The sequence below is a fragment of the Chrysoperla carnea genome, chromosome 4 (assembly GCF_905475395.1).
Source record: "Chrysoperla carnea chromosome 4, inChrCarn1.1, whole genome shotgun sequence".
In the NCBI taxonomy this organism is placed as follows: domain Eukaryota; kingdom Metazoa; phylum Arthropoda; class Insecta; order Neuroptera; family Chrysopidae; genus Chrysoperla; species Chrysoperla carnea.
The window spans coordinates 58,978,425-59,004,665 of NC_058340.1; the positions used below are offsets into that span (position 1 = coordinate 58,978,425).

General features: G+C 29.5%; 1 protein-coding gene across 2 annotated transcripts in view; it reads right to left on the bottom strand.

Annotated features, from left to right (window-relative positions):
* Positions 1–10,187: 10,187 nt before the first annotated feature.
* Positions 10,188–26,241, bottom strand: part of LOC123299182 (RNA/RNP complex-1-interacting phosphatase) — a 125,534-nt gene continuing 109,480 nt past the window's right edge. The window contains exons 7-9 of one of the 2 annotated variants that reach the window (XM_044881462.1): positions 20,249–20,356; positions 14,428–14,502; positions 10,188–10,709 (exon numbers count right to left, since the gene is read on the bottom strand). In XM_044881462.1, the coding sequence (XP_044737397.1) occupies positions 10,240–10,709; positions 14,428–14,502; positions 20,249–20,356 (653 nt within the window). In that variant the 3' untranslated portion in view covers positions 10,188–10,239. Of the gene's footprint in view, positions 10,710–13,514; positions 14,503–20,248; positions 20,357–26,241 lie in introns of those variants that run through there. The other variant, XM_044881461.1, reaches the window with a different exon arrangement.

Genomic DNA, 26,241 nt, shown 5'->3' on the forward strand with positions numbered 1-26,241 from the left:
TTGGCTCCAATTACAATGTTTCTTCTCCTTTAAAACTAAAGAAGGCGTTTTATTTTAACTTTTATACACCAAATGAAATTACAAGCTCTATTTAAACATTGGTTTTTCATGATTTTTGATTAAATGTGTACATGTAGACATGATTAAACAGTACCTTTACATTTATGTTTCTAATATTAATATTCTAAACAACATAATAATAATAATAATACACACTATATGGTATAGAAAGAACATTATAGTTACATATTTCATATAAATATCATCTACATCTTATATAAAACAGACTAACTGAATTATTATAACACAACAATGGTAATAGTGTGAATTGTGTCTATCTACACTGTCTACACATATTATTATATAAATATTATATTATAATGTATAATATATATATACTACATATGTTCACATATAAAATTTAAATGCGATGAATATCAGTGAATTGAATTCTGTTTGATTATTATATATAGTGTTAAGAAAAATGAGTTTTTAATAAAAAAAAAATTCGCAGTCATAGGGACTGCAGATAGAAGTGAAAACTTAGAACTTTTAGTATAAAAATTTGAAATTTCATAATATTTGAATTCAAATTATCAACATCAATCTGGTTTTCACATCTATTGACACTCCGAGCAACAATTATATGCATGTTTATATGGTTTTTTATTATTTAAATATATTACGAGCTGTACAAGATTATGACAAAATATAAATACAATTCAATAGAAATAACAAATAATATACAATCATATGATTTGTGGATAGTATTTGTATTTCCATAAATTTCAATGTACTTGTTATATACGCAGCACTAATGTTACACAATACGCCAGCTGTATAGCTACAAATATACTATAAACATGTCGGTGGCGCGACCCCATCACATTTTCCCCTACCAAAAGTGCCCAACGTCGATAAAGAAGTTTTCACTTCAAAAAGCATATTTTACTTCTCGATACATTACCTTTTGTTCCTTTTTACATTAGGCAAAAATATTGCCGAAGAATTAATACAATAAAGCCTCGATAAAGTAAAAACATCTATAGAATAATACATTTTTTTGTTCCCTTCCACTCAGAGCCTAAAACCTCTTCTATTTAAAATACAAAGCTTCTATATCTTAAACAAATAATTTCGGAATTGGACCTCAGCAACTTCAAGTAATGTTTTAGCGACGTTCATAGCTTAAAGCATCCCTATTTTTGGAACTATGTTCCTTATCATATTGTTAAAGTTAAAGAAAACAGAAATAATTTAAGTAAGTACAAAGCAATTTTAATGTTATATCAAAATAAATATCCTAATCAAACCAAACGTAATGTACTCACATATTGGGTTGACTACTCAATCAAACGTATGTCTTTTTTAAACTAATACTACAATTATTTCATATAGTAAAAACTAAAAGTAGCTATAAAATTAAATTCGTTAAAAAAAAAAATAAGTATTTGACTTCTAAAATTAATACCTTAAATTTTCAGAAAAATATCTTGTAAATAAAAAAAATAAGCGCTACATTTATAATGTACCAAGGTACGGAAGGGGTATAGTTCTTATCGGGTGTCCCACGACACCTCTTTTCTCTTTTTTTTTCTAGATCTTTTTTTGTTCATAATTTAACCTAATCCTGGTATAATAAATAATTATACATATACGAGTACAATATGAATAATCAGGGAAGAAAGAACATAAATAAACTTCACTCAGTAAAAATAAAAACCATGAAAAATTTAAGCCCTTAGTAAGTTAAAAACTCCAATTATTTAACATTTCCCTTACTTTTTAACTTATCGAAGTTCTATTGTACCTATAATTTAGGAGGATGACCAAAGCGGTATTCAGCCATTGCTCGAATTATACATATGAACCCCGTCAGTTTAACCATGTAGTGATTCTGCTGCCGGAATAAAAAAATATAAAATAATAAAGAACAATTACCACAGCGAATTTAATGAGGAAAAATATAAATCTTCATAGGTGTCGAAGCTAATTTTTGGAACATCTTCGAAATATTCGAAGTAAATTGATTAAGTCGATTGATTGAATGAGATAGCCATTTTTCTTTAGAGCGTTTCGAGAACAATAAATTTTCCAAAGTAAGAACCAAATAAGAGTTAACATAACATATTTTCCAAAGCAAAAGAACCTAATAAGAATTAACAATGTAAGAACCCATAATGATGTTTTGTATTTTAGTCGGATGAGTACCGATAATTTTTATATGAGCCACTCTATATAATTTTGATATGCATAATTTATTTTAAAGTATAATAACATTTAAAATTTTCATAGGCGTTAACTATAAACTTGATATACCACCTACAATCGTTTATTAAAATAATCATTTTATTTAAATTCATTAAAATTTTTTATCACATTTTCCACACAAAACAAATTGTATCTACTTATTCAAAGCTTAAACTGTTAGGTAGTTAATACTTCCTTCGAACAAATGATTGTAATTTATACACTACCTAGTCCGTTGATTCACTGCGTTCAGTCTTGATCACTGCCATTTATCTTATCTTATCTTATACATTAAAACGAGCAATTATTGTATATATATCCGGAATTTCGGAAACGGCTCCAACGATTTTCACGAAATTAAGCATGCAGAGGGTTTCTGGGGCGAATAATCGATATAGATAGTTTCATTTTTAGAAAACATCGTTTTATCTAGAAAACTTCAATCTGGATTCACAAAAAACAAACAAACAAACAAAAATAAACTAATAATAACGAGCAAAGCTTGGTCATCAAAGTACTTTAGAGATTAAAGGAGCAATTTTAGAACTAAAACGAAGTAACTTGAAATTGGTAAATGATGAAAAAATGAGCGTAGCAGAAACTGCAGAATATTGATTGACAGGTTAATTGCTAAGGTATGTCGAATGGGTTTCGAATGTATCAAATAAATGGTCAAATTAATATCTGTCTTTTTTTAAACACTCTCAGTTACAAATGTTCAACCTTTTCAGCTTATTATTAGTTATGCTTGAAAACCTGATTGAACTTTATAAGATCATTAATTTCTTCCTTTGCTCTAAAGTGATTTATTGAATGAAAACCTGACAACGTCCAGAAGAAAATGGCATTTTCAAGCGCTTCCATGAAGAAATATATTTATTAATTTCTGACACTGGAAACGAAAAGAGGGCTATTTAAATAACACTAACATAAACGGTGTGTACAGAAAACTTCCTCGAATTAAATACCTAAGTGAATAGAGTCCTTCACAGCGGGCTTTAGATATATACTTATTATACCTGTTCTGTCTAAAGTCCATTCCACCTTCTTTTACTCAAAGGGCGGGTCGCTAAAGCAACCTACGATGTTTAACCCGGGATTCATTGTAATCGTCGGATTTTTTAAATTTTCAAGTTAGGTGCGTGGTAATTATTTCATTTTTTTTATATTTACCGTTCATGCACCGTAGGGTTCATGACGGACCAGCCTTTCGAACTAAAGTGGGTGAAATGAGTTGTAGACAGCGCATATTTAAAAATTCATGACCATACTTCCTGAGACTTTTCCAGCACTATCAGTATAGCACAGTTTTTAGAACGTCACCTTAGCTATATAACATATTATATCTGGCAAAATACGCGTCGCAATAAAATAAATAAAATATGTTAGAAAATCATATCATATCATTCAAATTTATTGTTATTGTTTAATGTCCTGTGTAAATAAAATAAATATTTTCATTGCTTTGTTACTCAATTATTCAAATATTCTGACCTTTGTCTTCGACAACTTCGTACGTCACTCGCTATCGGTACACATATACACGTAGTATTTACGTACACATGGCTTCGGTATATTATATAGGTACTTCGAAGTAATTTGTTCACACACAATAATATTATAAAACATTATATTTTATTCACTCATTTTATCATATAAATGTTCAAATCTCCCACCGTGATATGACGTCATAAATTATGTTTAAATTGCAATATTATTACACAATGTGGGCGAAAACAATTCAAAAATTTCTTTTTACTATAATGTGCAACGTTAGTGTGGATCTATAATATTATAACAAAAAGAAAGAGTCTGTATGTCACAACTAAATCCGACGCGATCATTATGTGTTTTTGTTGTATTTAAAATATTTTTTAAAAATGAATAAACGTATGAAAATTGTTATTACTTAAAGTTGTTATGTTTTTTTTTGTCGTTTCTTTTAAATTGTAAATACGTGATATTTGAACAAGCCATTACTTTTAATAATAACGCACTGAACTGTACTTTTTATATAATAGAATATGGTTCTGTTTGAACAATGTATAATCAAAATCATATAGCCAGGCTACAATAATCAATTTCTGTTAAATCCGGTGTACCTCAGGTCAGCGTTCTAGACCCAATTTCTTAACATTTTGTACATCGCGCATCTACTAGGCAAGGAAACAATTAATAGAGCTACATTCTCAAATGATTCAAGCTTTCTATCAAGACGAGCATTGCGCATTTAAAAAAATATTTGTTGCATTATAGGCAGTATTATACATTCAAGTTAACGAGTTAATATCCCTATTCAAATAACACTTACTTATTTGATAATATGAATAGTTACTAAAGAAATAATTATTCCATGAATAAATAAATAAATGAAGTGAAAATATATGAAAATGCAACTAGATCTAACAATTATTGACGCAAACATATCTTCTATAATAGGTACACCTTCATTTTTGACAAAAATCTAGGTTATAATTAGATAATAAAGTGCCAATGTGCAAAACAATTCCTACATCTGTGTGGATCTTCGGGATTCTTCTATAGGGAAGTGCATGCAATAATATCAACGAAATTCGATTTCAATCTAATGTATGTCGAACGATTGACGAATTTACGTGATAGATATTTAAAAACGACATTCACGGAAATCGTGAAAATATTACGCGAATTTCAGTAATTTGAGTGAATAACATTAAAATGATCAATCTCCTGATAAATTCTGGCATTATAAACTTTTCCAAATGCTTTTTGTATCTCTCAACAATAATATTCCAGTTCGAATTTAAACTTATGGATAATTTAAATTTGTGTCATTTGGTTTACTACTCGATGATAGTATAAAACCAAATCCAGTTATACAGGATACGGGTGGTAGAATCTAGTTTTGTCGTAAGGTTTCATCTCATAAAATCTCGGTTCCGTACAGAGTTTCTTTGATGGTTTATAAACTTCTAAAGGTTTAAGTTATCACCATTTTGAAAGGAGGAAAAACAAAAAAATCGATTATTCTACGGTTCAGCATTTAGAAAATTTATTTTATTATACCAAATCCTCGGGCGAACTAAGAACAAATGTAATCTTCGTTTTTCTTAACGCTGCCTTAAGAACTGGTTCATTTAGAATCACCATTTCGATCAGAACTGTTGAACCCCGTACGTTGTTCTTTCAGAATTCTCATTTATAAGTCAGAAAAATTGAGTTCAATGTTTTGTGTTACTTAAAACATAATTTTGTTAAAAAATTCCCACGAGGATGATGCCGGCGTTATACTGATTTGTTGAGTACACAGTATACCGCCATACATTGAACATCGACATCTAACATGCTCGTGAAGATGTTTTGCAACAGGAGAACACACAAGGGCAACAACATACACATCTACATTATACATACATTATATAAAGTACGACGACATTTTGTAACTGTATGTATAAAACAAACCTTGTCCTGGTTTCGACCTGGTGATCGTCTCCATGCACAGTTCCGAGAATATATGAGATACCTATATACAACGCCTACAACACTACATTTTTTCTACAAACATTGTAAGACAAACGATATATTTAATATTCAACTTCTACTCTATCTCTTCAAATAAATATCAAGTGCAGTCACCACAAGTTTTGTGTTTATATATTACGGCGACATATTTTACATTTTATTTTAACAAGCAAAAAGAAACGAAGGGATGAGATGCTTGAAAAATTCACTTCTATTTATAGGTCACAAAGATTTATTTATGACTAGCTTGATGCCCGCTCGCTTAGCTGGGTTTAAAAGTAAAGCCCATCACGTTATAGCCTCCACCTCTTTTGCTCTCTATTACTCCCTTTCAATAATACTCGAAATAGTTGGGATGGCTTTACACAGGTAAAATATATTTATAGATTTCAATTTTTTTTTAAATGACGTACAGTCTTGATTGATTGAGTGTAACAGGTGGCATCGTTCATGAATTGTTCACCATTTTTACATAAATCTCTTATTTATGGTTCAAAATGATGCTCATAGATGACGAAGCGAAAAAAAATCTTAACTTACTTAGATTTCAATTTTTTTTAAAATGACGTACAGTCTTCATTGATTGAGTGTAACAGGTGGCATCGTTCATGAATTGTTCACCATTTTTACATAAATCTCTTATTTATGGTTCAAAATGATGCTCATAGATGACGAAGCGAAAAAAAATCTTAACTTACGAAAAAATAAATAGAACGACGATGAATATTTTGATTCCCCAAGTGACAGATGGATGCAATATAAATAAGCTTTTCTGAGCTGATCGTAAATGCGCTGTAATCGAAAATAATATTGATGAAGACGCAATTTTTGGATGTAATAGTTATTTACCATACAAGTAAGATAAGAAGATTACTAACGTACGCATGCGTAATTTTCACAACGAGTGCGTAACACGAGTTGAGAGATCTCAGAAGTACGTTAATAATTCGTTATCACACGTATTTCGAACAAAACTAATTATAATTATAATTTAAAGTGTCATGAGTTATGGAGAAAACCAGAATAGTAATTTGGCTAATTTGATTCGTTGCATGCAAAATGAATGGGTAAAGTAATTCTTCATCTCACAAACGTAGATACTCTCAACAACTATTATTGTTTGTAAAAAGTACCAAAATAAGGATATAAAAATCATCAATTTACTTCATAATAAATGATGAGCAAAATCAGTCTTAGTCTTGCTTTCGCAAAACCAAGGCTGCTGTTGTGTGATGCTTTATTGAAAATTTGGTTTGACAGTTGGCCAATCAAAGCATCTCGCTTGTTACTATTCAATGAATATTCATGAAGAATAGTATGCCCCAGCTAAAACCAAGCAAACAGAAGGTCATTTTCTTTAAGGTGGTACTTACCAAAAACTACTTTTATTACGAACTTTTCGACCATTATTACGAAACACTAATTATTATAAAATTTTAAACAAAATATTTTGTTTTCAATTTGTAAAATAATTAGTACACCTACATTGACATATTCTGACTAAAAACAAAACTGTTCAAACATTTTTGCACAAAAAAAAAACTGGTTTTCAGTAAAAACCGATCTTTTATAACTACAAGTATACCAGAGACAATAGATAGTTTTGTTTTTTTTAATAAATGAAGAGATAAAATTAAAATATATTACACAATTAAATCTACAACAATTTATCTAACAATAGTGATGATAAAACAGTTGGGGAAATAATAGAGAAACAAAAAAAATGTAATTTAAGAAGATGAAAATAACTACTTCAGTAGCCATTTAAAATCACCCATTCATCCATCCATCCATCGCTGTAGATGAAGATCATAAAGGTTATCTGATAAAGACTATTGAATGCATCTTTTTGTTTTGTTTTATTTAACGAGCAATAATTTCTATGAAAGTTTTTGTTTTATTACCTATCCAACAAAAACAAACAACACAACTGCTAATTTGATAAATATCTATAAACATTTTATGATACACTAAATTTATTTTAAGAAATTGGCAATTTTTTTTTCAAAATAATTTAACTTCATAAAACTAAACCATCTGCCTAAACTGCATTTCTGGTTTAAATTGAGTTAATCATAAATTTTGTTATTTTTTCTTTAACAATAATATTGTGTAGAAACTTCATGTGGTGTGTTATCAAATTCTTGATTGTTTAAAAATTTGGGCACTGCAAGTATTCTGTAAGTAATTAAACAAATGCAGTATTTTTTTTAAATTATATTGCGCTTTAACATTTAAGTTTTTACGCAGTGTAAATTAAAAGTGGATTATGAGAAAAAAGGCATTTTAGATCTTACAGTTAGTTATTTAGTTTCTAATAGATACTTGAAAAGTTTATTAAGATTTCTTTGGTCGTTTTCTAGGTCAATTTCAATGTTTGGCGAAATTTGCAGTTGATTTTTTATAGCTTCAAATTTTTAGCACGAAAGAAGATGACTAATTGTTAATGGTACTTTGCAGAAAGTATTCTTCTAAGAATTGATTGGTATAACAGCCGATCAAAGTATGCAACTCCGGTAAAACACTTTTAACTTCCATAATTCTATGTAAAACCATAAAAACCCTAATCCCGAACTCGAAGTGTCATGTAATTCTAATTTTTAGGTTTAGCATTTCTTATTTGTAAAAAATTCAACATCATAGTGTTTTTAATTAAAATTGTGTTCTGTGGAGAAAGCTATGGGATACGTTTCTATTTTTTTTTTTCGAAATATTCGACCGAATTGCTTTTTTATTTTCAATGAAAATAAAAACGAGTATTAGAGTCAGCAAAATTATAATTTGTTTCAATAAAAAATAAATGTTTCAGATATAAAATCATTCCCTTGATTTTTTCGATTTTCAAAGAAAAAATTTAATTCTAGTATTCGATAATAGTACATACTTTCGATAAATATTTTAGAGTCCTTGATTGTTCAAATTTCTTTACAAAATTAGCTTAGCAATATAGTATTAAACTTAACTTATACCTCTTTGGACAGGCACGTGAAATTTTCCCAAGTATTCTATGTAATGAATTGTAATCTTACCTGTTTTTCTTTTCGATTAATAGGTAGTTTGTTTCTAATCCTCATCCATCTAAGTTTGAAATTATAAAACGGCCAAGAAATTCAAAGTATCATTTTTTTAATTTAAAAACATTGTTTAAAAAAATAAACAGAGAGTTTTTAAAATGTTGAAAGGGGAGAGACTTTTGTGATTAATATTCATGAAATCCCTTGACTGAATAACATTGCATTTTTTTTTTCTTTTTGTTATTTTAATAAAAGAAAATGATATGATATTGAATAGTTACTTTCGTTGTTCAGAACTTAGAGAATAATTTAAATAGGCACCTCGCGAGCCCGACTTCCAATATAATTTTAACTTTAAAATGGGACAATATAATTCCTTCCTCCCTTCTTCAATTTAGAAACCTTCTTTATAACAACATAAAATTAAACTTTTTTCCCTTGTACATTTTAGAGTTATCTACCTTTAATCTATAAAAAAAAATTCTCTCTTTTGTGTACATAATGAATCGGCGACAATTTACGAGTTATTTTATCTCATTGTGTTGTCATTTACGATGAACATAGTTATTAAATAAGAGGCGCCTATTTTTTCACTTCTCTTAACAAACGAAATATTTAAATAATAGATTATCTATTATTTTTTGTTGGACTTTTTATTTTTTCAATTTAAAGAAAAAAAATGTATGTTTAAATGTAGGTTTTGTTTTGTTTGTCTATAGGTATGTATTTATGGGGGATATTATGGACATCGTAAAAACAAATTCATTGCTAGGAGAATGTTATAATTCAGGATTAACATTGATTTAGAAATAGAATCATTACAGTTTAACGAACTAAAACTAAATGAACTTGTTATCCCTCAAAACCATTATACATTACTAATGTATTTATCTGGAATAATATTTCAGAATTGTCTAATTTGTACGCATTTAATCACGACATTTATTAGTTGTTTATAATGTAAGTAGTATGCTCCATAGATATAAGCAAACGAAGACAGTATGATTGGTAAATTTAAAAATGAATATAAATAAATACCTACCTGATTGGCTTCATTTTTGCAACTTATGAACTCTATTATTAGTAGTGCAAAATTTCTTGACAAAATATGAAGAAGCAAAAACAATATCATAAAAAAATTTCGATGTGGCTGGATTTTTATTTTTCGTTACTTATTGAAATTAAGTAGTAATGAAGTTCGGTAAAATATTTTTGATTATTAGAGATTTAAAAAAATAATCGTTTGATATTATGGACCCTTAAAGGATGGTGTTTTATTTTTAAAAAAGCAAAAATGTTAAATGACATAATTTTGGGAAAATTTAAAGTATATGTTTATAGAAATTTATTGTTCAAATCGAATTTAATACTTAATAAATAAGAAAATTTTCAATGATAAAATACAAAAAAAAATGTGTTAAACTATAAAGAAAATTGCATTAGTAGATCAATTTAAATGTAAATTACGCATTGATCAAGTAGCACGGTCCACTTCTCTAGTGTTATGTGAAGAGGAAGTCTCATCTCTGGTGTTACTAGAAGCCGATCTCCAAGACGTAACAGATGCCACCTCTTTGGTATTACTAGTATCCGATCTCCAAGAAGTATTAGAAGCCGCCTCTCTGATATTACCCGACCTTGATCTCCAAGAAGTAGTAGAAGTTGCATTTCTAGAGTTACTAGATCTCCAAGACGTATTATATGCTACCTCTTTGGTATTACTAGCACTCGATCTCCAAGAAGTAGCAGAAGCCGCCTCTCTAACATTACTCGAACCTGATCTCCAAGAAGTAGTAAAAGTCGCATCTCTAGTGTTATTAGGCGTAGTGTTACTAGATCTCAAAGACGTAGTAGATGCCACCTCTTTGGTATTACTAGTACCCGATCTCCAAGAAGTAGTAGAAGTCGGTTCTCCAGAAAGGGCAGTAGACCTTCGAGAAGCACCTTAAAACAGATTTCATAAAATGAATAAATAATACACTCATGATGAAAACATTGAGGACATCAGATTTGTGACAAATATACTGCTTTCTTCCTCACATTAACTTACCTTTACCATTTATATAGGCACTAGACACGACCAGGGCTTGGGACCGAAATAAAATTGCGATTCTTTCCGAGTTCGGCTTTCAATGCCGATGGTATTGCCTCTACAAATTTTGCCTCTTCAAAAACACCACGAGAGATAAAATAAACAGTTTTAAAAATTCGTAATTAACAAATTTGTAATGAATTAAACGCTGGATATTAATAAAAATATTACACGTATTTAAAATTTGTTTTTTTCATATTCGATGAAGAGTTTCTGTTCGTGTTTCTGTTTGAAACAAAATTTCTTAATGGTTTAAATACGGATTCGGGTGCGGTAATGATCTTTTGAAAACAATTTTCAGTTCGCCAGTACAATAGCGGTCCAGTCCAAAGCCCCAGATACGATATAATAATATAACTAGTAATTTACAAACCAAACCACCACCAACAAATAGAACTGAGATAACTACCGATCCGGATTGAAAACGCTAAATGTTTCCAGCTAGACAATAAAACACATTCCGACCACAAGTTTTTAGCTAGCAGGATTTAACCAGGACTAACAATCATAAACTTTTATTGCACCACCATTAATCTTAAAAATTATTTCTCAAAATGTATTTAAATAAATAATAGTTTAAAAAACTAAAAAAAACACGCTTTTATAGCAAATCGAACTAAAAAATTAAAAATAATTTTTAATAACAAAGAGTTTATATTACCGTAGCAGAAGGTTATACAATCAATCATAATTAATTACTTAAAAATAAAAATATAAAAAATTTAAGTTACAAACAGAATTATTAAATTCAGAGTGAAAAGTCGTGGGGTGCTTGACATATTAAAGGTTATACAATCATTCTATTGGCAACTATCTATGAGTGGAGAGTTATGGAAATGTAGTGAAATGCACCCCACGCTTTTCACTCTGAATTTAATAATTCTGTTTGTAACTTAAATTTTATTATATTTTTATTTTTAAGTAATTAATTATGATTGATTGTATAACCTTCTGCTACGGTAATATAAACTCTTTGTTATTAAAAATTATTTTTAATTTTTTAGTTCGATTTGCTATAAAAGCGTGTTTTTTTTTAGTTTTTTTAAACTATTATTTATTTTATACTTTTTAGTACGATTTATCAATTAGTTTTTTGTGGATATGTGGTATTAAAATGTATTACGAATCGTTTCGTAATCTATTCATCTCATTTAATGCATCACTATTGCACGGGGTTTTTCCTGTTAACTTAGAGCAATCAAGTTCTTCAATGCGAATACCGTCTAAGGTTCTTACACGACTAAGTGCCATATAAGCTTGTCCAGCAGCAAACAGTCGTGAGCCTAGATACTGAGACTGCATGATCAACTGTACAACCTTGCATTTTGTGAACAGTCGAAGCCCAACTCAGGATTAGTGGCAACATTCGTCTTTCAGCAGTTCCATAGCTACGCCCTCGTGGGTAAACAGTGAAGTTTACAAAAAAAATTTTCAAACAAAAGTTGTTTATTTTTTTATAAAGAACATTTTTTACATTTGAACTTTTGTTCTATCTCTAACGGTTTACAAGATGGGTCCTACGGACCCAAGACCCAATTGACCCATATTGCTCATTTACGAACTTGACCTCAGTTTTTAGGTCCTGAGTACGCTATAAAAATTTCATCTTGATATCTCTTTTCGTTTTTGAGTTATCGTGTTCACTCTCATAGAGGATATATGAAAAGAATATATTTATCCTGGCGGCCCTAACAAGGATAATGGGAAATTATTAACGAATTATTGCATTGTCACCGGTTCTTGAGACGTATGCAAAGTTTCAAGTTAATCAGATGTTTAGAAACCGGTGAAAATCGTGCTCAAAGATTCCGTTACATAGTTACATACATACATACAAACATACAGCCCAAGCTTATAAAAGCGTATATATATTAAAAAAGTTGTTTTTCAATTCACACTAAGTAGGCGAGGAATAACTAGAATTTAGTTTGGAAATAAGAACTTGCACAAATTCTAGAATTGAAAGTAACAACAATGAAAAGCTCATCCTAAACATTAAATAAAAGCTTCTAAAATGCAGTTAATATAAAATTTTTATTTATTTTTTATTTTTACATATCAGAGAATCTCTGAATTAAAAAGAAATTTGATTTAAAATATCGAAGCTGTCAAAGCACAGCGCTTAGAACTTCAAAATCATTATTTGTAAGGTAATTAAGTAAGGTAAATGGATTTGTAAGGTTAATATTGAATAACAGAAAATAGGTTGGAGCATTAACATAAAAAATAATTCTTTTAAGGCTAAAAAAAGTAAAGTGAATTTATTTTAAAATATGGTGAGCTAAATTTATTTTATACATCCCTTTGGCCGAAAACCCGTCTCATTTCTAAAAATCGCATCACTTCAAAAAACACTTACTAAGTTTCTTTCCAGTATAAACAAATTATATGCAAATTTTGAGCAAACAGATATGGTTGTAAAAAACTGTGATTATTAACGTAAATTATATCATCGCCATATTTGTAATATTATAATCATATGGTCTGCCTAATAGAGCAAGAAAAGAAGACAAACACATGTTGATATATTGGAAGAAAAATGGAAATTTCAAAGACGAGCAATGTCCGAAAAATATATTTTTAAGGCAAAAAGGACGTCAGTTTGTTTTTCAAAACGTGAAAATGAAATAGCATTAATTTATTTAAATAAGAAGACGGAATGTTGAAAATGAGATACATAGAAAAATATCAAAGTTACCACATTTTCAACACTGAAATGCTGTTATAAGTAATTGAACAAGATCTGCCAGAGTCAGGATTATTTAAGAATCTATTTTTCTATATATATTTTTTCCCTACATGTTTATTGCTATTATTTTTTGAAATTTGTACAATCATCGAATATAGCTCGCTTTCGTAGTCTAAAATTTAATAAAAATTTACTTATTGAAGAAATCCACATTCATTTTTCTTATTATTTCAACTAGGCAGACAATAAGATATACTGAAATAAGAGCAAATTGTGTTATTGGGGGCGGTTTTGAGATTGCCTCGATGGATTTTGATAAAATTGCTGAGGCGTGGAATAATGTGTCTGTTGTGAATGATTACCCCTCGAACTATTTACATTATGTGATATTCGATTTGTATACCTCGGATGTATATCAGGTTTATGGAATCGATTTGATTGATATCGTTGACTCGTATATTGACGATTCGCATCATAGCTATTATTTTGTCTAGGTGGAACATTATTCCGATTAATGCTGTATCTCTGGCGATTATGATTATTTCCATGTGTATCGTATTGTCCCACTTGTCTAGTAGGGAGATTATTCCGAATATTACTATAGCTCTGACGATTATGGCTATTCCTTTGTATATTATAATTATTATTAGGATAATTTCTTGGATTGTTTGATCTTGGTGGTAAATGTTGAGTAGCATGTTTAGGAATTGTTGGCGATGACATAAATTTACGTGAATCACGTGGGGATAATCTACCACCTTTAGGAGGATGTCTATATTTCTCTTTAAGGGATTTGAGTTCAACTAATCGATCATGTGGATTAGGATGTGTTGGAATAATATTTGCATCAACAGGTAATTCTGTAGGTAAGTCCGTTTTACCTAAATTAGAACCATTCACTAATTCATTAATGTAGATGTCACGCTCCATTTTATGCCCGCGTGCTTCATCGAATGCTGAAATAACAAGAATAAAAAACATTAATAAACTGAAGAAAGATATTTATTTTATTTTATTTTATTTTATTTTGAAAAAGATGAGTTAGAGAAAGCCTGTAAATAAAGCTAAGCTAAGCCAGCTTCCTAGTAAGAACAATCCTTGCTAAATTTTTGTTTTTCTGATAAATGTTTTGGAGATAAAATGTGTATACTTTTATAGATACTTTCAAAATTAAGGACATACCTAATCGTTTTTAAATAAATTTTAGTGGCTGTAATCGAGAGTAATTAAAATCAGTGCTTGGATTCCAGTCTTTAGCAACAATTCAAATGACAAACATTTAATCAACAACTTATAAATATTCATCGATAATCGGAAAAAATAAACCGAAAAAATGGATCGAAAATTTTATAGGCTCGGAGTATTGTTGTAATTACCAGTTGGGTTCTGAAGTTTTCTGTTTCTTACTTTTAGTACACTCTGAACTTTCGGTTAAAAAATGGGGCACTATTACAGAAATATTTTTCGGTCTATCAATATAATATCAATAACGAGCAAAATATTTTAGATTGTAATTCACTCTCGTTTGTAATTCGTTATTCTAGCCTTCCTGAAGTCTCGAGATTTCAGATAGATATTCAGAAAAAATATATATAAATTTGATTTTTTGTTTGTTTCCACTTTGTCGAAACAAAATTTGTTCCGTTTTACATCTAACTTTTAGTACACTCTGAACTATTTAGAAAATAATAAGAATTCGATTTATAAAAAAATTGATGATGATCGATTAAAACTTAATAGTTTTAATGTGCTATATTTACAGGGTTGGCCAAAAATCCGGAAATGTCAAAGTTATAACATTAAAAACCAAAAAATTTGAAAGTTCAATTTTTACAATGGGGAAAAATTTCTAAATGGGACTGGGTAGAAAGCGATTGAAATATAGAGAGACTGGAACTCTCTAGTCTGCTAGCAGCGAGGAGACGGAGAAAAAAAAGACGGGTATACATGTCTTTCTCGTACAACAGTCTGGTTTGAAAGTGACTGACTATAAAGTTGCATGACTGTACAGATATGTGACAGATGAGCATGAGCAGAAAGTTAGAAAGAAACACGTATACCCGCCGAAGCATGCTGCACCGTCCTCGCCTACCGCTCGTTGGGCGCTATAGGCAGTGAGCGTTCCAGTCTCTCTATATTTCAGTGAAGAAAACTTACACTGAGAAACATTTTTTTATTATTTTTTGTCGATTTTGAGTGGTAATATTTGTTTGAATTCTGATATGTTTCGACATACTCAATTCATGGTTGAAAATATGAAAAAAAAATGTATTCAAGGGAAACAAGGGTAAATACATAATCATAAAACTACGAATTAAAAATACGTTCAAGGAATAGTCCCATATTATGCAACAAGGGTAGAAAACTGTTAATTGTTCATGGGAGTCCAGTTTTTTACGAGTCCGCGATTAAAATCATTTTGTATGAGAAATAGTTAATTGCGCAAAATTTACTTGTCCCAAACAAATGTTTACTTGATATGACATGTAAAACAATGGGGGAATAAAGAGAATTATTCCTCTTCATGACTTTTTAAGATGTGCATCCCTACAGGTTTGATCATCCCTGTAAAATTTTATAGACACACAAGAACTCTTCTCTACCATAATATAAAGAAGATTATTAAAATAACTTGAATAAAAAACAAAAAACTAGGTTACTAATAAATAAAAGATAGGTTTCAAATTTTAGTTTTAGATAATAGTTTTAGTAAATAACTAACTATATATAATATTTTTATTCATCAATTTATTAAAGTTTGAAATTATTTATTGGGTCAATGCTCTGCTCTATTACAATTTATTTTATAAATATATAAAAATATATAGGTACTTAATAATAATTCGACAAAGTCCTGTACAGAGTGCTTGACATTTGGTTGGCTTGGCTTCTTTAGTTCATTCTTTACTGTTATATGGCATAGTTCAAAAAGATTTATTATATTTTATATTGAATTATCAATTTTTACAACTATTATATATCTGATATAAAATAGTTTCTAGAAACCAAAGATTTTATATTTTATTTAGGCTTACATAGTTCTATCCAATTAAGAACCACTTTTGTTCTTAAGACTCGTACAAACTTAAAGCTCAAAAACTACTTCTCCGCTAAACCAGAATTCCAAGACAATGTTTTTAAAAATGTTCATAAGTAACATTGGATTAAGTTAGATTAGTTTTTAATGGCTAGGTCAGTAATTCTGACGCTAATTTGAAGAAGACAATTTTCGTCTGAAGCATTTAGATTGTGTTTATTCTAACCGTTCCATACATATCAATTACATAATATTGGGGAAAAAATGAAATGCTCATTTCTATCGACAGCTGACAACGACACAGCAGATTATCTTTCGCATTCACATTTTCCTCCTTATTTAATTATCATCTGTGATTAGCTATTACTTTCTGTAATTACTCCTGCGGTTATGGAGTTAAAAAATCATCAAATGATTCAGTGTAACTTCAGAGCCTGCTAAAGCCTTGACCAAATCTTATAAAACAATAGTTTATTTCTCAGCCCTTTTTCATGGCTAATGAACCCTTTTAGGTATACTTGAAAATATTCGATTATTCACCCCCACTTTCTCGCTCCACCTTTCCACTCAACGAAGATTTAAAATAGATAAAGCAATCCTTGAAGCTGGTTGTATATCTTGTCAATAGTAGAGAATAAATAAAAACTTCCTGTTGAATCACTCTATTTATTAGAAAAAACCGCATCACAATCCGGCGTAGTTTTAAAGATCTAAGCATACATAGGATTTAGGGACAGACGGATTGAAGCTACTTTGTTTTATACTACGTATTAATATTGATTTTTTGCTGTTATGGTCGTGAACGAAATGGCCGTTAGATGAAATTTGCACACTAATTTATGCACACTAAGAAACTAATTTGCACACAGGATCTAAAAGTGATCTTGTAAAGATCCCTGAGGGCGGAAATTATTAAACAAGAATGTATTGCATGGGAATTACAGTTCTGTGTGGCTATCTAAGAGTGGCTACGTTCTTTACTTACAGAACGAAAAAATACAACAAATAAAAAAACGATTACGTCATAAACACAGTTTATACATGGTATTTCAACAATTAACTCAGTCAATAGTCTCAGTCCTTCGATTCTATTACAACACTGGTCTTGTATCTTGGTCTAGTCTTGGTATCAAAGCATGACCAGTATTAGCTCTGTGGTTATTTACTTATGTGGTTATGGGCGTCATTACAGAGTATTGACTTGCAAAATTAGTCTATTGTTACTCCATTACTGAAATTTTTTTTTCAGTCCTATCTTGAGGGTGGGTTGACTTTGATATTTTCTTTAAGATTATATCTGATTGTGTTTTTAAAAACAATAAAATCATGAAACACTTAGTACTTTGATAAGTGTTTGTTTGTTTGAGAACACATTATTCATCAAATATATGTATAGTACTGTAATATAAAGTTTATTTGTTTCATATAAAATGATATTGAAAATCAATCATAATATATTTAACTACATTAAAGATAGATAGATATAAATATACATATAATGTTATATGTTGTTTGTTTGTTATTTTATTCAATTGATGTATCATTTCATTCAAGTTTGAATCGACAATTTTATAATCTGCTCCAATTGTTTATTTCGCTTCAACTCACTCACAAATCCTACATATACTTATCGAGTCAATATCAGGATATAATTCTTTCACAAGTGTCTACATAAGCATTTTAAGTTCGTGCCTTCATGTGGCTTTATGAGAACTAACTATAAAGGGAGTAGGAAGGTATCATGCCTCATGAATCAGTCTTGCCAACATGTTGGTCGTTTGGATTCGGAAGAGTGAGTGCTTCTACATTTCCCAGAGAGATTGAGGGAGGTAAACCTTAACGACAATAGCTTTTTCCGTATGAATAAGTGATTGGAAACAAATATTCAGGATCGTTCAGTAATCTAAATTCGTAAAAGGAAGTGCAATCAACATGAGTACAACAAATAAGTATAATGTGAGCTTATTGGGGGGGGGGGGGGTAGTGAAACCGAAGTTTTCAGGTTTGACAGCTAGTGTCACTGCGGTCAGAAAATGCTAAGTTTGTAGGCTTATGGGTGCAATGAGGAGAGGAGTCTTGCCACATCATCTAATTTTATTAAAAAAATAAAAGTATTATACTACATCCGATGATGCGTATCGAATTCTTTTCTTTTAAGCACGTTGCACTAAGTCAGCATTTTAAAAATAGTTAATTGAAATTTGAAATAATCATTGCCGCCATTCAATGTCCTTGAACAAGTTGAAAGTAGTTTTCAAGTTTGGCCATAGCATAGCATCAGCTGAACAAATAGGTTAAAGGTAGCTGTCAATGATGCAGTTGAACTGGCTAAGCTCCGATCAGTCCGCGTAATTATTTAAATGAAACACAAAGAAGGTGCATGACAGAACAGTTGGGATTATCACAAAAATTTCACACTTTGGTTGGCGATAAATTCACACAAAAGTATATTGTTTGAGACTTTGATTTTGAGAAGGAGGAAAAATCTTGTATGTATTGGTTTGTCTCTGTTTCATAAACATGATTAAAAACACAAGGTTGGTATTTTTGAAAGGATTATAACTAGTTGTTATAATACTAAAACTATTATTCGACAAGTAACAAGAACTATTCAATCTAACTCTCAAATAATCTGATTCAAATAACTTTCAAATTATAATACTGTTTTAAATCTTTGAAGTATTATTCTATAAATACAAAGTTTTAGTGCATATTATCATATATGGAACAAAACTTTTCAAGTTTATTTATACATACAATGGAAACTTTGACAAATTTTAATTAAAGAAAAACCTTTTAATAACGAAATCTATAAATGCATTCTTGTGTTATTGCTGTTCTATAAACTATTTCAACTATGCCAATTTTTATAAAATTGTAGAGTTCATCCTGATCAAGAGAGTTATCTCTGGATTTAAGCAATTGGGTTCTATTTCCAACTGGTTCTGTCATCCTCTGGACAAAACTACTTGTCCATTACGTATAATACAATGGTGGTTTTTATTCATTACCACACATTTGAGATTTTGCATAAAAAGAAGCATTTTCAAGAAGTTTTCCGAACAGCTGGAAGTTTCCAAAATGAGAAATTCTTCAAACTCGTCATAACGAAGACATATATGAAGCATAGACCAGGCATGGGCGAGTTATTTTAAGTCGAAGTTACCATTGTTATAGCTTTATTGTGTCCCATAAACTTTATTGTGTGTCTCTTTATCCAAATCCGCAATGCTCATAGACGAGAAAGCGATACGACTCTTCTACCTATCTCAGTTTCTCTTATAGTAAAGAGATAGGTAGAAAAAAGTGTTGTGTCTTTGTCTTACTCGTATTTTGGGTTGTCACTGGTTAGGCTGTCACTGTCTTACTCGTATTTTAGGTACAGAAGTCTGAGGGACTTCTCTAAGCCACGTTTGCCCATACCTGGCCTAGACACCCATAAAACGAAGATATAGAGATGATAATCAATAAAACCGGTATCACTAAGACGTGTTGAGACAACAAGTTGCTTGACTTAAATAAATTTGTTGGCCAAAATGGTTTGTTGAATTTTATTGTCCGACTCAAAGAACTCCCTAAAAATGTTTGTTTTATTGTCTATATTGGTTCGGAAACGAGTACAAATTCTGTCTAAATTTTATAGCTATTTAAGAAATGAAACTTACCCTTTATAGCAATTAATGGATTATAATTCATTTTATCGATCATATATTTACATATGAAGTAACCAGTTCTATTTACACCATGGGTACAGTGAACTCCAATCAATTTATCTGAAACAATTATAAAAAAATACTTGTTAAATTCGAAAATGTTAAAGAAGAAAGTTTATGAATCTCAAAAATTTTCAAGATTGTATTCAGTCGCGAGCAATCCAACTTGTGTCTTTAAGCTTCAATAAACTATGACTTGGGCTATCCCAATGAGTGATCATAGTGGTTTTAATGTCGAAAAACTAACATTAATAATTTAATCATTAGGTCATACCAGTCAGATCTCCGGCTAGTCCCAAAGTGGCCGATTGTGATAACTTACGTTACATGTTCCTAGTTGATATTTAATTGGGTCCACACTGGGATAGCTCTACCTAGCATGACTTACCAGGAGATAATTAGGTCTAATAAATAATAGGGCATTTTCAAATTAATTTCTAGTCGGGTATTCTTTGAATAATTTGTTCGTTTTTAGTATTTTTTGATATAAACTATTTTCCTGAAAATAATCTTTGGAATATTATTTTTGCAATAGTTAAAATTATTACTAAAATACATTTTTTAAAACCTAAAAAATACTTTCGATGAATGCGATTTTAAATTAATATTTAAATTTAAATGTTTTCAGTAAATTTGCTTTACAGACCAAATAGTTGGTATGAAACAAAATTAATATCTTTCATATTTGCATATTTATATTCAGCAATGTCTTTATGCATATTATCAAGTGTCAATCAAAATTTAAATAATATTAATGAATTTCGTTTTTCAGAGCTACTTTTATGTTGCATTTTATAAACAAAGTAAAAAGGTATATCAAATCTGAGCACTATTATATAAAAAGCAACAAAGTAATTTTTTAATCAACGTATTATTCACGAAGACATATTTGCTCCTGTAAGGATATCATTTTTAGAAAGGTGGATCTGCTGCGAGAAATAAGAACCATCATCAGAAATAGAAATAAGAACCATCTATGGCATTGTTTTTGTACAGGTTGTTTTATACGGCATGGTTCTCAGCTATGTTTGATGTAAAAATGATAGATGTTTGAAGATGAAGATTGGGAAGAATGGGAATAACGTCATAATCTAGACTAAAAATGGGAATTAACCCACTGGCATGCTCTTAAGGCTTAGTTTTTTTAATGAAATAGGACTAAGTCTAAATCAATTCCGAAAATTTGCGGGGAGGTTGTCCGATTATTTAATCAAATAAATAAATGACTTCAAAAGTAGGCATATTTAAGATTGGTCTTAAGGGAAATGGCAGATGGATGATATGTTTTTATAGATTTATCCAAAACTAGTCGGTTGAAATTATGTTAAAACCTTAATAAATTATTGAAAACAAAAAAAACCCGTTGTGTTCGACTAATTAAGAATGTATAAGCACGACAATGGAGACATAAATTTAAAAAAAATAAATATATTTTCAATTTTGATAGTGAATTATGTTATAACTTGTCTTCTATTAGCTCAGTTGGTTAAGGCGTAACCAATTCCGTCCGCGGTATGCTTAGGGTAGCGGGTTCGATTCCCGCCGTCGCAACAAAATTAATTTAATTAATAGTTGTGATGGGCTTGCTCAACCTCTGAAAATGAGGAGCTGATAAATGAAATTATCAGCAGAAAGGTGGTAAAACACATATATTGTATCACAATTGGCTCTATAGCCTAAGTGTGTCCTTCCTGGACAACCAATATAACCTAACCTATGTTATAACTTAACAATTTTAGACGAAATATAAGACTAAAAATTTTCGATATCTGGAGTAATTTTCAGAATATCGAAATTTTTTTTTTAAATATCTAGTTTTCGATATTTCGTAAACTGAGGCAGATAACGAAAAATGTTATACTTATTTTTCGTCTACATTCATGAAGAAGTTATAACAAAATTAATCATCCAAGTTGAAAATAAGGTACAAATAATTTCAACCTCAAGTTTAAACTTGCCTTGGCGCTCCATTGCTTGGCGGGACCATTTTCCTATTAATACATTCTCTCACGAAAGGTGTCCAAATTAGATAATAGTTTTAATATTCAAGAAGTTTAGTGCCCAAATTACATATTTTTAGTAATAATAATGTGTATGTAATACGATTGACTACCTGCTGATGTACAATACAATCAACAGCATCTCTGATATTAAACTGTTGATAATCATGATCGTTATAAATAATAAAATGGTTGGCTGGATAAGCGAGCACAATACCGCTGCACTGGCTGATACGTGGTTGATTCACTTGGCTGGCGATTCATCATCATAATTTGACGATGATGATCGATTACCACACGCAACATATGGCACAAGTCAAAATATACTTGATGATCAATAATATGGCCATGATTATGGCATATTACAGAAACAAATCGATTTTGTACGAAATTGAAAAAGTTTCCTGATCCCATGATCACGAATTTTCTCTGCATCTTTCCGCCTGTCTTTATAAGGATTAATAAGATGGGTTTTGTTAATAATTAATAAAAAATTGACAGAAAGTTTTATTAATCGTTCCTCGAGTGCTGAATTTATAAAAATCGCGTTTTTTATTTTCATGTTTTTTGATATTTTTTGTCTGTCGTACATGTAAAATAAAGTTATTAACACACGGTAAGTGGGAAAAAATGCAGAAAACTTGCAAAATTTTTCCCCTTTTAACAACGCGGCAAACAAAAATACAAACGAAGGTCAAAAAAATTCGATTTCTATAAATTCGCGCTTCAATTAAAATAAACCAAAAGAGTAATGAGAAATGATTCATGGAAATTTGGTTCATTATGGGCTTACGGTCTATTACCTTTTTTGGATAGAGATAATGATATTGAAAAATACAAATGAACCAAATTATTTACATTTTTTGGTATCCTTAAAATTTAAACTTATTCTGTGTATTGAAATTTAATGATTCATTGAATAAATTAACAATATTGGTATTTATGTTGATTCAATATTCATGAAGCTTCTCTTTGCACACATAATTCAATTAACATCATGCAATGTATTTCATAAGGTTCATATCTTTGTAGCGATTAATTAATTAATAGCCTTTTTTAACGCTCAAAATTTATTGCCCAAGTCATATCGGTAAATTGTGAAATAAGTAATATAAATTCTTAGCAGCTGTTTTTACGCAAATAAATCACAAATAATAAAGGTAAATTTTGAATATTATTTTCGATTATCAATCCTCCAAAATTTGGTGCTAGAAACAGTTTTAAAGGCAGGAAAGGTCTAAGAGATAAATATACAGTACGTCTACTAAATGAATCGAAAATTTTGTTTAACTTTTCAAATTTTTTAAATTGTGATTTTGAAAATAAAAATTGGAAAGAATTTTTTCCAATTATTCATAGTGTTACGACTTCTTAACAGAAGATGAATTTGTTTTTGGAACTATGTTACTTATCGGACGTTATCGTTCCGATTTGTTGGCTGGTTGGGAGGTAACACCAAAAAAAGTGCAACAAGAAAAAACGACACCAAAAACCGATTATTTTCATCCAGGTTACCTAGCTAGGAAACTAAAACTTTTTCAATCGATTCACCTTGCCATGAATTTTGAGAAAATACAAAAATATTATTATAATTTGTATTTTTTGTCAAAATTTTATGTTTTATCAGAAGTTAAAGATAACAGAGTAAGTATAAGTATGTATGTTAAACTAATACTGCAATTAAGTCATACAATAAAAACTAAAAGTAACTAAAAAGAATTAAATTCTTTAAAGAATCACATTAAGTATTTGCCTTCTAAAATTAATATCTTAAATTTTGAGCAAAATATCTTATAAATAAAAAAGTATGCGATACATTTATAATGTACCAAGGTATTAAAGGAATATAATTCCTACCGAGTGTGATACGACACCTCTCTTTCTTTGTTTTTCTTAACTTCTTCGGTGGATAATAATTGTTTAGAGTTAAAAAATGTGCCTTTCTAAATGCTCATATTCAACTACAATTAAAATTTTATTTTTCTGTGATTGTTTTCTAATTTTTGGAATATATCCATGATTATTTGTGGTTAAGTAGAAATATTTCCTAATTTTTCCGATCCCTTACCACTCAGTCGGGTATCAGATCAAGTAAAACGCTAGCTACTTTGATTATCTCCATAGCACATTGTAACAGTCTCATAAAACAATAAAACCACTAATAATATTTCATTAAATTAATATAAAATTTAACCATATATTGTTAAAATGAAAAAGAAGGGACAACAACACTTGTTAGTAAGCATGTTTCCATCTCATCCAATTTTATAAATATTAAATGTTTGTTGATTGTGTCGATAAGACAATACTTAACAACAACTATACAAAAAAAAATAATAAAAGTATTACAAGAAAGTCGTTCCTATACACCAAAAACACATAAACACATATTAATTTTGAGTATTTGAAAATAATGAGATGTCAAAAAAATTACAGAAGAATATTTATATGTCTAAGATTGTATATTTAATTTATGATTATATATAAATGTAATTGTTTAAACTACTATTTTTTAAGGCTTTGTAAGTGTGTGACTTCAACTTGTGTGTAGTATGCCGGGGAAAAATGTATACAGGGTGGCCCATTTTACCTACATTATTATATCTGAAAAATTTTAAAAAGAAAAAATAATAATTCCAAAAAATTTTTGTGATTAAATGTCAATTCCTGGATCTAGAGTCTGAATAAAGAGATCCACACCAAATTATTTTAATAAATCAGAATAACACTCTTAACAAGATCAACTTTTTTTAATTATAAATTTTAATTTTAGAATATCCACATTTGTTTTTAACACGCTTCTCTCAGCTTGGTTTTTACTTGTATTTATTCCGAATCTTTGAACGTGATTTTCGCTCACTTCAAAACGTTGCATTATAATTTATTAGAATTTTATTAGATTTAATTTTATAATTAATTACTTATTAAATCGAAACTTCGCACACATATCAAGATCCGATGACAACACAATAATTGAACGATTTTATAATAATATAATTCATATAATTCTGGTGCAAGCGCAGATAACATAATAATCATAAAGAAATAGTTTAATAAACTAAAAAACACGCTTTTGTAGCTAGCTGAATTAAAAAGTAGAAAATAAATTATAGTTTAACAAAAACTACAAACACGCGCTTTTGTAATCAGCAGAACTAAAAAATTAAAAAAAAAAAAGTGGTTAAGAAAAAATCATTTTATCATAAAAAAACGTGGAGTGATTTTCAAGATATTTTACAACTTCAGTTTTACAATGAATGTCAATAAAATATTTAGAATAATTGAAATCTAGCACCCCATGCTTTTTACGATAAAACGATCACTCTTTTTTTTGAACTTATAGAAATTATTTCCTATTTTTTAGATCAGCGAGTTACTAAGCGTATTTTAATTTTTATAACTATTATTTATTTGAACTTTAATCATTTTTCGCATCAAAAATAAAAAATTAATTTAATCGCTTTCACCAAATTATAGAATATACTTAAGTCTCATCAGTGTCATATGTTCAGTTTCAAACCGTTTGAAATTTTTTGTACAAAATTAAGAAGTAACAAGTCAGTGAAATAATGAATACATACATATGGACTTAAAAGGAACTACAGGTTTTAAACTGAAGCACTCTATATCGTATATGGATAGAATTTTCTATATCGGAAGCATTGTATATCGCATTCTTTGATGCGATAAAACGTGTTGGCCAAATAAATTGTATTATAAACTTGTTTATTGGAACTCAGTGAGGAGCCACTCTGTCTGAAAGCCACGATGAGTCGGTTCATTAGTATCTTCTTTTCAAGTTACTAACTAGGTACACATCAAAATAGACAATTTATTAAAATTTCTGACTAATACCAATTTGATCACTTAAATTTTAATTGGTTTTTGACATTAAAACTATCATAAATATAATTATTTAAAATGTTTAATATATCGTTCGAGCGC